Genomic DNA, 13785 nt, shown 5'->3' on the forward strand with positions numbered 1-13785 from the left:
TGTGAATTTGACCAACATTTACTGAGGATATACTATGGCACTTGGCTTGTAGTTATACAAGGATGAATGAAGTCATCACACTTTCAAGGAGCTCATAGTCTAGCAGACAAATGGACAAACAAATAACTAATATACAATATGTAGAGAGCTGTCCTAGAGGTGAGGATAAGACATTATCGAACATGCAGGAGGGACTGATGGATTCTGCCAGGGGAGTTGGGAAGCAGCATTTGGTTCTCGAAAAAAAATGAGTGGAACCCATTTTTTAGGGATTTCTGGACAGACAAAAAGCACACAAACAAGGGAAGAGACGAATTAACATGTATGGTGTGTTCAGAAAGTGATGAGAAAAGTGGGTCATTTAGTGTGGATGGGACGAGGGGGTATCAGAGAGAATTGAGGCAGGAGGAGAGTCTGGAAAAGGAGGGTGATAATAAAACCAAATGTGATCTGTACCAAGTTGGGGGAAAACCATAACATTTTAGAGAGAAATCCAAAGGTATCATGAGACTATTTTATAATCTTGACTATTAGTTATAGTAAAGGCTAGGCTGCTATATCAGAGGCCTCAGAACACAACAGTTTAAATATGATCTAGGCTGGAGGAGCAGCTTTGCTCCATGAGGTCGTTTAGGGACACAGGTTCTCCTACCTTGCTGCTCTCTTGTCTCCTAGGGCGTTGTCCTGGTCTTTTTCACTGAAGTTCAGTCTCTAACATAGCCTCACTGCAGTCCTTAGGTCAAAAATTGACAAGAAATTTCTTTGAAGCAAGTGACATGGAGCTTGGACTCAGAAATTCTGCTCCCATTCTATTGAGAAGAACTTAACCATGTGTCATGCCTATCTGCAAGGAAGGCTGGGAAATATAGGCTCTAAACTGTTCATCTATGTCTCCAAAAATAGAGAACAGATTTAAGGGAGACAATAGTCTGCCACAACTTGCTTATTTGGAAGCCTCATCAAATCCTAGATTTAAATTTGCTTCTAGTATTTATCCTTTATATTGCCATGTTAGATCTCTAAATGCCAGTGTTGATTACTTAGCCTAAAAAGTACTTTGGATGATCTAGGATTTACCAAGCAAATCAAGAAAATGTGAAATATATCTGTGTGTTCAACATTCAACTTAGTTTGGAAATTTAAATTTATTATGAGAAAAATATTGCAATTCTGAATCATGTTTCTAATTCTGTAAGACTCTGATGTTCTAGTCTCCATATCAATGCCCTGCAAGAGGATTAAGTTTTTATTTGGGTCAACAAAGCAGAATTCCTGGAAGAGCCTACTATTTTCAAGGCATAAAACAGGCCTATGTGGAAACATGAGGCTCTCAATGGGGTTGACGACTCAAAATCACCCTATTCAATGTGCAGCTGATTTTCAGTGGGGCTGAAGTTACTGGAACACAAATTCAGGGTGTGGGAAGAGCTAATAGAGAGTAAACAGTCAATCTATGTGAGCTATCGTTATGGTTACTGTTTTATTTTAAAATTATTTAATATTGGTAGGTTTAAGGATATAGATGTGGCAATTTGTGGGGTAAGGAGAGCCTCTTTCACTAATAGGTCTTATTATACATCGGGTGGATATTTGAACTTTGGGGAGAGTCTGGACAAATTGCACTCTTAAGTTGTCCCTGTTGATCAGAGTCCCTAAAGTAAATATCAATGGCGCGTCTCCCTTGCTTCCTCACCTCTCTCCTACCCTCTACTCTTGCCCCCCTTTCTCTCTCTTGCTCATTCATTCCTGCTATGCTATATAGTTCAAGACTTTATCTTCTCTCACCTTTTTCTAACTGGTCTCTTTGCCTCCATTGCTAGCATGATCTTTCTAATTTGCAAATCTTTCCTTGTCTATCTTTTAATTAAATACTTTTCATGCCTCCCCGGTCCCTCAAGCAAAAGTTTAAATGGCTCGCAAGGTTCTCCACCATCTTGCCTCAGTCTGCCTTTCTAACTACATCTCTAGTTACTGTAACACAAGCTAATACTAGCTAGAGCAACAAGCCACAATCGAACCCATCCCCATTCTCTGGCCCATTGCATACACTGACATCTCTGTGCTTTCCTGGACAGGAGTGCCCTGCCCCTCAATTGTTCACGTGGCAAATTCATACTTTTGGCCCAACACAAATGTCATTTCCCTTGTTTAGCTTTTTATCTATACATCCAGGCAAAATCAGTCATCTGTGTTCCCATTGCCATTTATGTATATCTAAGTTGGACATAGCACTTATTACATTACATTGTTATTTACCTTTATGTCTTGTCTCTGCCATTGGACTGAAAGCTTCTTAGAGGCAGGGATAATATCTTATTCTCTGTATCCCCAGCTAGCACATTCAATGTACCTAGAACATGGTACATATTAAACAGTAATAATATAATTATTATAGCTACCGTATATTGACCACATATAATGTACTAGGTAATTTACAAATGTTCTTAATATGTCCCATTTTTTCAGATGAGGAATCTAAAGCTTACAGAGGTGAAATAATTTGCCTGGAGTCACATAGTAGGACCAACATTAACACCTAAGTTGGACTCCAAAGCCTATACTATGTTGTTAACTAGATGGAGATATAAAAGTTCACTTTGGAAATTGTACTAACCTACCACATTAGACTAAGTTAATGAACTACAGACATTGTACACAAAACTCACTGTTACCACTTACTGACAAGGCCTGGCTTGCTTAGCATTGGGAATTATTCAGACCATGGCCTCTACAGAGCAATGCAATACAAGGTGATACCTCTTGTGCATTTCAAAGGCTCTTAGCTCTTGACAAAACAGACCTCCATTCTCACAATAGGTCGATGTCCTATTTTACAGGTGTTATGTAACCATCTCAAGATCACACAGCCCTAGCACCAGGTGAACTAGGCTTAGAACTTTTTTGATTACTTAAAAAATTATTTTTTCTTTTTACTTAAGCCACTACATCTCATCAAGTGTATTTCTAGGGTGAAAGTAGTATGCCAAGTGGAAATGTATGCTCAGTGGAGGAGGCCAGGATTAAATGCCACAGACTTCCTAGAGCCAGACAATATCTGAATCTATCAGCGGCAGACCAGAACAGCCAAGCTTGCTTAACACCAAGGGCAGCCACAGTACTAAACCTCCCAGCAATGCTGCATCAGTTAGCGAGTTGTAAAGTGCAAGCCTACAGCCAAAAATGTGGTTCAAAATAAAATAGGAGGTTTCTCTAACCTCTAATTTAACTGTGCAAGGTCCTGTTATTAATTAATTAGGTACCTTCACCAAGGACAGTTAAGAAAATCAGACAACTGCCAGGTTGCTTCCTATTCCTCTTGACTTCTTATTGGATAATTTTTATCAAGTGAGCTAAGCACACATTCTCACGTAACTCAGTTATTCAGCAAAACGTCCTACGCTACTTAACTGATGTAAAGCAAACACATTTAAAAAAAACGCAATAGCCCGGTTGTGAAGATTTCCAATTAAAGGGACACTCTCCCCACACCACCACTGCATCAATGGCTAGTTTGTTGTTTAAAACAAACACATGAAAGGTTGACATTGAAATATCCTGATTACATGATCTTAAAGGGTCTGGATTAATAAGATGAATCAGTGAGATGAAGGACTTAATATTCCAATAATTGTGGTTTAACCCTCCTCCCCCTTTAAATGTCGAGATTCTTACAGCTCTTCTTTTGGGGGGGATGGGAGGTAGAGGGGTGCATTAAACTTTGTGGAACCCAGGTTTTGTAAGGATATTGACAAACCAGACAATTGCAATTAAGTTAGAACTTCACTGCATCTCCTGCTTTAAAGGAAGAGCTTTATTCTTGAGAGAGCGCACCTAACAATTTTATGTCAGCCATCTGCAGAGAGCAGAGTCAACGCTTTTTCCTTTCTGAACCTGGAGCAGAAGCTTTATTTCACTGCGAGTTCTCTGTGACATTTTGCACTCTCTTGATTTAATGAACCAAAGAGGATCTTTAACTCTTGGTCTACACCAGTGCAAATAAAGGTTAAATCTCTCACTAACCATCATGAACTAGCCTAATAACTCACGAGAGGTTGTGGAAAAAGAAACCGAGAAAGCAGGTGCGCAGACTTGATTAAAACGTGCAAAACCCGCACAACCGCAGGCAAAGGTACTATATCCTCACATCTCCCTAGTACCGGCTGTGAGGTCCGCAAGCCGGGGATCTACTACTGCGCCAAAAACACCACCCTGAGAGCGGGGCCTAGTAACACAGGGGCTTTTCTTCCGAACGGTGTCCCGACCGGAGCCTGCGCTGAATGCCGGGGCTCCTATTGGCCACACGCCGTGGGGGAGGAGGAGACTGGCGGGGAGAGCGACTGGAGGAAGGGAGAAGGGGGCAAGGCCTTTTCCCTGCCCCCTCCCGGCCCCCTCCGCAGGCAGCCGCCGGCGCCTCCTGCGTGGTTACTATGCAAATTGCAGCGATTGCGGAAATAAACAAGGGAGTAGGGACGGGAGAGAGGGACTGCGAATCGATGGCAACTTCTGCAAAGTCTCGTACAATCCAAAGCACACAAGGCAAAACCAGAGAGAATCTGAGAACCAGCCAGCCGGGGTTGGATCGCTTTCAAAAGAGGAGAGACAGTGAGAGAGGCAGAGAGCGCGCGTTGCAATTGCAAAAGCCTCCTGATTTGGAGTTAAAAAAAAAAAAAAAAAAAAAAAATCTCCAAGAAGCCTGCAATTGGCCAACAGCTTAAAAAAAAATCTCTTCCGGGTTTTCAACGGTTCCAAGTTTATTTAGATATCTTTTCTCATGCAAAAAAAAAAATGGGGACAACAAATGAAGCAATTCGTCCGAACATTTTAAAGTTTCTCACGTACTCTTTTTACATTGCAGTGGTACGTGGTACATCTTTAAACTTTCTATTTTGCGTTTATACGATATGTGTTTTATAAACAATAATGGTAGAATGATTTTGTTTAATGGCTAAGACTTTAAAATTTCTCTAGCTTGCATATGCATTGAAGTGACTGCTGGGTAAATGTCTATTGTAATGGTTTTGTTTTAAAGATGTAGCTTTGTGGATGGCTTTTTTTTTCTTTCTTTTTTGCTATGTGCATCAGGGACCGGGTTTCCTTTTTTTTTTTCTTTCCTCCCCGAGATTTGAAAAAATTGCTGAGCTTGACAGATTTTTTTCCTCCTAGCGCTTGCTCGGTTCCAGAAGGGGGAAAAAAATCCTGTACGTGCTCTGTTCTGTAAAAAGACGTCTGGCCTCAGCAGTCAACCTAACCCGAAAAGAAATGTCTGGACCCAGAGAGTAATTGACTATTCGATCCTCTAATCAATGGGACAAGATGGGAGATTGACAAAAGCTTTATCCAATCATATCCAAGCATGGGTGTACAATGGCTCGCAACAGCCAGAGGGGGCCGGGCAGAGAAGATCTGAAGTTCTCTGCGACTCTGAAGGGGATGGTGCGGTTCAAGCTGTCAAAGCTACAAGCTCTTCCGGATTTAGCAAACACAATAGGAAAGAGTTTTCGAGTTTAAGAAAAAAAAAAAAACCAAAACAGCGTGGGTTTTGTTTCGTCTTGTTTTGCGTGAATTGTATGCCTTCTTCTTTGCCTTTTGGGAAAAGTTTTAAAAAATTCTGCTAGAGAAATCTTTAACTTTGCATGAATTGTTATTTGTAAATTCAGGGAAGTTGTTAATGGTTGTGGAAGGTGAGGTTCAACTTTTAAAAATGTGTGGCTTGAAAACTGGGACTGTAGTGAGCTTTGGGAAGTAATATATTGCACAATTAGCCTTGCAAAACGTCTTACTCTGATTATCTTAGAAGCTTTGGCTTTTCAGGTACTTTGAAGGAATAGGCAAGCCTCTCTTGAACTCTAAACAACAGTTTTAAGGGAGAGAGACTGTTTCACAGGTGGACTGACAGCTGTTTTATACATTTGAAAGGAAGATGGGGAGAAAGAGAGTGTTGTTCTTGACTTTTCTTGAATTCTGTTTAAATATATGGTCAGTAGCGAATAGGATCTTGAGACTGGCCAAGTTCACGTTTCTTCTTGTTACCACAACAACCCCTGTGGAGGGTGTGTGTGGAAGATTGCTGACTCGCTAACTCTTAGCTGGAGTCTGGACTCTTGGACAAGTCTTTGACACCAATCCAGTGGAAACCAACTGCGGTAGCTTGTCTTGGAGACAGTAACTGGCAGCCTCTGACTAAAATATATCCATCTCTTCCTTCCCTCTGAGCTGTGTAGACACCTAATTCTGTTGGGAAGTGAATGGAAAATAATATAGGCTCTTTCCCATCTTTGGCTTAAATTCCCATTGAGCTATTTCCCAGGGCTTTAGGCATTCTAATCAAATCTGGCCTGGAAATCTGATGTAAGAATCCACTTGGATGCTCAGTTCAGGAACATGATTCAATTTAGGAATATATGCATATAAGAAAATCTGCACACAAGTGACTGTAGGTCAAAAAACTAGAGAAGAAAAATGTTGGAAGCTGCTAGTAATAAAGTTAGTCTTGGTAGGAACTAGAGTAAATGGCGTTGTCACTTACAAACCCCAATTTTACCTTCATTGCTTTGTACATTAAAATCTAAATCATATTAATAAGATCTTCCTATTAAGTAACCTCCAAAATGAGAGGTATTTGAGATGTACATATAAGTGAAACCTTATTGACATAATTTATATATCTAAGAGGATTTCACTAAAACTGGCAAGGTAACATTTCTGCAAATAAAACACAGCAAATGCAAGGCTGGGCTCTGTGCCAGGGAGAATATGGATAGCAGAGAGCATGACAGGAGCCTCCTTTGCGCAGAGACAATCCCATTTCAAGGCAGCCGCCTAGCACTTGCAAAATAAATGACTGGAGTGGTTATTTCCAATAAGGGGTTTATCCTTCCTAACAATGGGTCACTTATACGATTGCAGTAAACTAGTTTTTGTACTTCACCTGTGTTTCCTATACTGTTCTCTCTACTATCCTTTCTTTCTTCTCTTCGCCCTCCATCCCTGTTCTCTTTCAAGGGTCTTAGTATCTTTGTGAACTCTGGACAAGGATTTACTTTTGCAACTTGGGACGTAGGGGAGAGGGTTGGAAAGGTTTTCTACCCCCAGTCTGCCCTTTGAGGAACATCTGTTTCTTTGTGTGTTTAAATTTATGCCTGTTGGAGAGAAAGTTACCAGAAGCCTCTCTGTAACTGTAACTCTTCTACTGTATTTTTCGCAGTCCTGTTTCCAAAGGCTGTAGTTGGAACTGTGCTTTGTAGTGTTTCCCCCGCCGGCCCACCCCCCCACCTCCCGCGGGGGAGGGAGCGGGAGCTGGCGGAGGTAGGAGAGAAAGCAGGAGCGGATGTGCAGGGCTTTGGTGCTGAACTTGGATCCAGCCCTTGCCTAGAGGGCGCAAACAATCGTCCCATATCCAAAAGTCTTACGAAGGGCGCCAAAAGTTACTTAAGATAATATTGCTAACCGCAGAAAGCTGGAAATCGCGGGCACATCCACTGCTGCAACAAAAGAAGTTTTCAAAGTAGAAATAGCAGCATTAAATTTCTTTCCCCATTTTTTTTTAAACCAGGGCGACGTGCCAGCCCTTTCTAAAAAATTATTTTCCTTTTTTTTGAGATTCAATTAAAAGTCAGCATCTTTGCTGTTTTGGGAAGAGGCAGATGTGAAGTCTATCTTTTAACACACCAAAAGAAAGATTTTAATCTGCTCTGGAAGAAAGCTTCCCAAGAGTACACACTCGGAACAATAACTTCTCACTGTGCCTCAGTTACATGTTGGAACCGTCAGCCAGAAACTTCTATCGAGGAAACTTGGAGCGCGTTGAAGTTATAGATCCCAGCGAGGGTTTTCGTGGCCAGGGATGTTGTCTCCGTTATTCGGCTTGACATTTAGGACGTTTCTCCCCTACTGATAATCCAAGAGGAACCAAGGAAAAGCAGTTGTGTAGTTTGGGAAGACGGGGCTCTCTCATTAAAGGTTTAAGTCATTATTTCCCCTCACCCCTTAATAAATAATCAGAGTTTTCCAAGGAGATTTAGAAGCGGGGTGGGGGGCGCGTGTGAAAATGGTCTCTTGAGAATTCAGGAATTATTCTGGCAATAAAGTAACTGGAGAACAAGCATAAAATCACGTTAGAAAGATGCAGACTATTTCAGAGAACTTTGTTTTCTCCAGTAGCATATTTCTTGCTCCTTACTTTTAAAAAGGGGGTGGGGTGGGGGAGAGTCTGAATGAGAGTGGCCTTAACATGTCACCTCACCCTCACATGCTGAGTGGGCATTCCTACAGTAATTTCCTCTTTTCAGAGGCTCTCTAGCTGTGTAACCTCTACCAAGGTGCAGATTCCCCTGTCTGTGTGCCAGAGCCTTTAACGTGATACAGTCGTCTTTCCTTTTGGAATCTTGAGAAGGATTAGAAAATGCAGCAGGCTGCAAACTAGAGTGAGGGAGATGAGGAGGAAGAAATGGGATGGGGGTTTGGAGGAAGGAGGTATACTTTTTTTTTTCTTTCCCATCAGTGAAGACAGCCTAGAGAGAAAATATGAGGTTAAAAAAAACTGGAAAAGCAGGCTTATTGGCAACTTGCCAAACCCTAAAAACCACCCCCTCTTTTGCCAAAACAATACTTTAGCAAACCTAAAATAATTGCAGGAAGCTCTTTTCCATTTTAAGAACTATTACCTGGGGGAGGGAAAAAGAGGGGATTCTTAAAAGGCACCCTTCCAGAGGTGTCTCAGGAACAGGGACAGTAATGATAGCATGTGTCCAGTTCTGGGCACGTGTTTGTGGACCAGAATATCTCCCTTCCCTAAGGGGACATCCCTTTCACATTTTTTTTTTCTTCCTAAAAAGAGAAAGATGTCATAGCTAAACCACTGTTGTTTCTGAACGTGATAGAACTTTTTCTATGGCGTCTGTGTTCAAACCCACTAGTTTCACAGTCCTGGGAGGGAGAAAGCTAGTTAATCTCCGCCTCCCTTTCTCCAGACACCACCCCCCCCAGCCCCCAAATCCGGTGAATCTTCCTTGCGAAAATTTCCCCCACCACCCCCGCTTCTGGAGGCCATAGGACTGAAGCTGCACAAAGTTTGCAGGATTTTGTGCATAATTACCTCTGCCGACGATCTATTCCCACAAAAAGCTTCGTTGGAGAGACTACAATGCTTTGAGCCGTACCGCATTTCAGAAGGGAACAAAAGTTACCTAGGAGGTCTGATTTTTAAAAAATATTTGCATACATGCAAATTTGCCCCCCCCCGCCTTCTCCGCGGTTCTCTACGTGCCCACGCAGCGAACCGAGGGGTGCAGGGCAACCTGGCAAAGTTGCCCAAGTCTTCCACCGAGGTCCGCGAAGGTCTGCGGCGGGGGTTGGGGGATGGGAACGAGGAAAAGTAGTTTTGTTTGCTTAAGCACATCCTGTGGCAGCCTATAGCTGCCCGGGAGTACAGACTGTAACTGCTCCTCACTGCGTTACCCAGTAATGCGCTGAGCGGGGACTGGGGGGGCGGAGGGGGGTGCCGAGCGAGCGAGCGAGCCAGGGAGCGAGCGAGGGAGCGAGAGAGGAGCGAGCGCGAGCGGCCGCGGAGGCTCGGGACCCGGCTGGCCGCGCGGCGCCGCAGCCGCCCCCTCCCCCACACCGCCCCCCCCACCCCCCCGCGGCGGCGCGAGCGGGCGGCGGCCGTGCGGTGCGGTGCAGAGCGGAGGCGGAGGCGGGCGCGCGGGCAGCTCGCGGGCACCCGGCCGGCGGGCGCGGGAGCTGGAAAGGGTGCGCTATGCCTTTAACGCCCGCGTACAGTAGACATGTATAGTGGAGTGTAGGGAAACTCTAGGCGGGGTTAAAGTTCAGCTCATGGAGCGGCAATAGCGCTGGCTGGCTGCAGTTGAGCCGAGTTGGAAATGTGAACGCAAGAAGCAGGCTTGATTTTTTTTCTCCCCCCTTCTCTCTCTCTCCTCCTCTCTCCCTCTTTCTCCTTTCTCACCCGCACTCACGCACACCTCCAAACCGCACACCCAGACGCACACGCACACCCCACCGCCGGGCAGTGATGTATTCTCCGCTCTGTCTCACCCAGGTAAGCAGCTGTTTGGATGCGGAGGGGCTGTGGGGGTCGGAGTGGCGGGGGCCGACCTGGAGCCGGGCCGGGGGTGCCGGGGACCCCGGCGCCAGCAGGGCCCGGGACATGTGTCTCGGGGTGTGCCCGTGTCTGCGCGTGTTTCGGTGTGTGTGTGTGTGTGTGTGCGCGTATGCTCGTTGGAGGGGGGGTGGTGGAGAAATACAGCTTTAAGAAAGTAACTTTGTTTCCATGCGGGTGCATTCCTCTTGCACGGCCATTTGTGTGGGCACATGGCTAATGGCGCCCTCTTATTAATGCGTTAATTAATATCGGGGCGATTGACTGCGGAACGGCGGTGTTTTCGGACGCCCCGCACGTGTTTCGGCGGGGTTGCAGCCCATGACACGCTGAAATCTGGACTCAGCGTTTCTGCAGGCGCGAGGCCGGTTTCTGTAGTTAACGCGGCGCCCGGGGAGGGGGCCGCCGACGGAGCCCCCAGCACGCCCCGCACTCTCGGGGCCGCTGCACCCCTGGCTGCGGGAGAACTCGGGTCCCCGCGCCCGCTGCCCGCCCGCTGAGCCCGCGCCGCAGCAGCCTCCCCAAACTCTTACTTTTGTTTATTGTTTGTCAGCCTTTGGGGTCCGGCCGCGGGAGGGACGCGGGCCAGGGCCCCCGCCGGGACAGCGCCCCTTGGGCATGGGCGGGCGGCGGCGAGCCGGTCCCGGGGCTCGGCGGAGCGGAGCTGCGTGGCCCCGCGTCCCCCCGCGCCGGCCGGGTGGAGCCTGCGTCCTCGCCGGCAGTCGCCCGCTCGCTTTCCCGAGCGAAAGTTTCGGTGTCGGGACGAGCCCACGCTGCGCGGGTCGGCGAGCGACGGAGGCCGCGGGCCGGGGCGCGCCGGGCGGAGTTGGGCTACCGGCCGCGAGCCTGAGCGGCGGCCGGGCCGGACGCGACTGCCCCCCCCCCCCCCCCCCCCCCCCGCCGCCGCCGCCGCCGCCGCCGCCGCCGCCTCCCGCTGCTGCCGCGCGACTCGGGCCGCCCAGCGCACAGGACGGGGGCAACTTTTCCCTCCGACCTAACTCGGAGCGTGGGTCTCTGTCGCCCCAGCGCCTCTCCTTTCCATGCCCTCCCTTTCCATCCCTCCCTTGTCTGCACCACCCCCAGGCAAAATATTGCTACTTCACGGCCCCAAGTTTGGTCCCTTTTGAATATATTATTTATTTTCTTTGAGTAAAAGGCATGAAGCTAAAGTGATCTTGCGCTAAAATTTTTTTGAAGAAAAGTGTGAGCCTTCATACTGTTTTGGTACATTGCGATCTGACCATTAATCACCTAGATGAAGTTTGTATGCTTCATATAAAATGTTTATTCACCACTCCCTTCAAAAACCTGCTACCACCTCTTGCTTTCATTTAGCAGGAGATAACGGTTTAACCGGAATACTTTCTGGAAGACTAAAAAGTATCCATAGTTTCTTCTCTCCTCTCTAGTTTCTGGATTCATTTCCCACATGACATGCCTTCTTATTGCAATATCTAACAGTCATCTACCGGCTATTTGATCTCAGAAGACTCTTAAATGCATCTTCTATGTTGAAATGGTCTGTTTGGGATTTAGGCCTAGCATTAATAATGGATAGCAGTTGCTTTTAGTTATTGTAAAAGTTTTTTATTTTTCCCTAACAAACTTCCAAAGTTCCTATTTTAGTAACTCGTGGAAGTATGGAATGAAACTTTTCCAACCAGTTTTGGCAAGGTTCACAATTGCATATGGATAAGATGCAAAGTGTAAGATAATTTGAATGAGTTATGACTACAGTGAAAATGCTGAGATTCAAAGGCTGAAGTTCTAGCTGGCAAAAGTTTGCAACACGTAGAACTGGTAGATAATACCAGTGTGCTGCCCTAGTGGGGAAGGACCTTAGCAGACACATTAGCGTCTTCGCCAGTGAGCTCTCAATAGATAAATTTGTATTTTGGGATGGTGCATACATGAGGATACCTGTGTACCCATGCAGGCCCAGGGCATAGTCAGGTATTTAACAAAGTTGGATTCTTTTGGTTCATGAGCTATTATCACATTAAGAAAGTTTTTTTTTTTTTTTTAAACCTATTTGGCAGTGACATTTAGTAGGCCTTCTTCTGGAAACACCACTAAGAGAAACGCTTACTTAGTGTAACAGTTTGTAAAGAAAATGTACACTAAATAGTGAATGAGGGCCATAAATTTTATGAGTTCTTCTTTTAGAAATTGATTCACAATTTATTTAACTTGCCGGAATATTTATAAAGCTTTAGAGCCAGTTTTAAAAAGAAAAACTTAGGTAGTTTATTGGTCATTAAAGAAAGTCCAGTAAAGCGCAGTGATAAAAATTACTCTAAATGAAAGAATAAAATCCATATACGTGTGCAATTTTTAAAAACTTTATCAGGAAAATTCCAGACATCGTATTTTAATCCATGTGGACACATCTTAACCAAATCATGTACCCGGTCATAGAATGGTAACAGTAGAAATTTATAGGTGAACCTTTGAAAGAAGTAGTTCCAAAAATATCAGCATTCCGTGGTTCCGAAACTTGGCTTACTTACAAACAGATGAACGTTGAAGATGCTGATTCAAAGTCCTACCACTTTAGAAACAGGTTTTCAGGTTTGTTTTTATTGGTGGCCCATAACTTTCTCACTGAGTACATAACGTAAAATATTCTTTGTTTTCTCTTGAATATTTTGAAATATTATATAGCTTATGGAGATATGTGCAACAACATGCTTTATAAGGGCATACTGCTTTGTTTTTAAACTAATTTATGCTGTGCCTGGGCATTTCCTGCAAGTGAATGATGTTCTTTAGTTTTGATGTTCTGGAATATTTCTAATTGTGCATTGAGAAGTATAACTAGCCCTTTCCTTGTGTATGTGAGTAAGAGTCATACAAAATATTGTGCACTTTTATTGGCACATTCTTAAGACCTTTGGGGAGTAATAACTTGTAAATACTTTTGATGTAAAACTGGGAACTTAGATTATTCTTAATGATTAGTTGAGATAGTTGGCCTCATTTAAGGATTTTTATGATGAGATATATGGGCAGTTGGTTGGCAGGTAAACAAAATCCTTTTGAACACGAATGCACGCAGTTCGCAGTTCTCTGAGAAGCATATTGGGAGTATCTTCGAACACTTAAATGTCACATTAGAAGGTTTATTTTAAATGTTTATCATCATTAATAAAGCTCTTTAATATGACAAGGTTTTGACATAAATATGAATTGTTTGGAGCTAAGTTATTCTTTGCATTTTAAAATGGGGCTGAGACTTTAAAATGAAATCCTCATTTTGGTGAAAGCTCACTTTGTAGTTAAGGTAGACTCCGGGCGTTCTTTGCATAATTCCACAGAGCCTTGGTCCCTAGCATGTCTTGTGTATATGAGAAAATCAGTCAACGTGAAGGACTGTTTCAAACCCCAAATTTATGTATTTTAGAGCATTTCAAGGATGAGCTCAGAATTTAGTAATGTTTAAATGCTTTGCAGTTTGGCGTATACCTTATAGATAAACTGTGACTTGAAAAATGCTCCCCCCACCCCATTTCTCTCTTCTAAAGTACGGCAATAGGAAAGATTCTGAAGCATCAGAAATTTTAAAGTGCTAATGGTGTATGGGGAAGAATAATAGAATTCTTGTATTTTTCTCTGTTTTTTTCTCCACTTAAAGAATGCACATGTGTTGTGAAAGCTGACTTCTCTTTTGG

General features: G+C 44.3%; 1 protein-coding gene across 8 annotated transcripts in view; it reads left to right on the top strand.

The window, feature by feature from the left end:
- NFIA (nuclear factor I A) overlaps positions 1–13785 on the top strand; it is a 417920-nt gene that overhangs the window by 16478 nt on the left and 387657 nt on the right. For 2 of the 8 annotated variants that reach the window (XM_067726349.1, XM_067726352.1), the window contains exon 1: positions 4723–4857. The exons of 1 other annotated variant lie outside the window; for it this stretch is intronic. In XM_067726349.1, coding sequence (XP_067582450.1) covers positions 4786–4857 — 72 coding nt within the window. In that variant the 5' untranslated portion in view covers positions 4723–4785. Of the gene's footprint in view, positions 1–4722; positions 4858–9654; positions 10055–13785 lie in introns of those variants that run through there. 5 more of the 8 variants (XM_067726350.1, XM_067726348.1, XM_067726355.1 and 2 more) reach the window with 5 other exon arrangements.

The sequence above is a fragment of the Pseudorca crassidens genome, chromosome 2 (genome assembly GCF_039906515.1).
Source record: "Pseudorca crassidens isolate mPseCra1 chromosome 2, mPseCra1.hap1, whole genome shotgun sequence".
NCBI lineage: Eukaryota > Metazoa > Chordata > Mammalia > Artiodactyla > Delphinidae > Pseudorca > Pseudorca crassidens.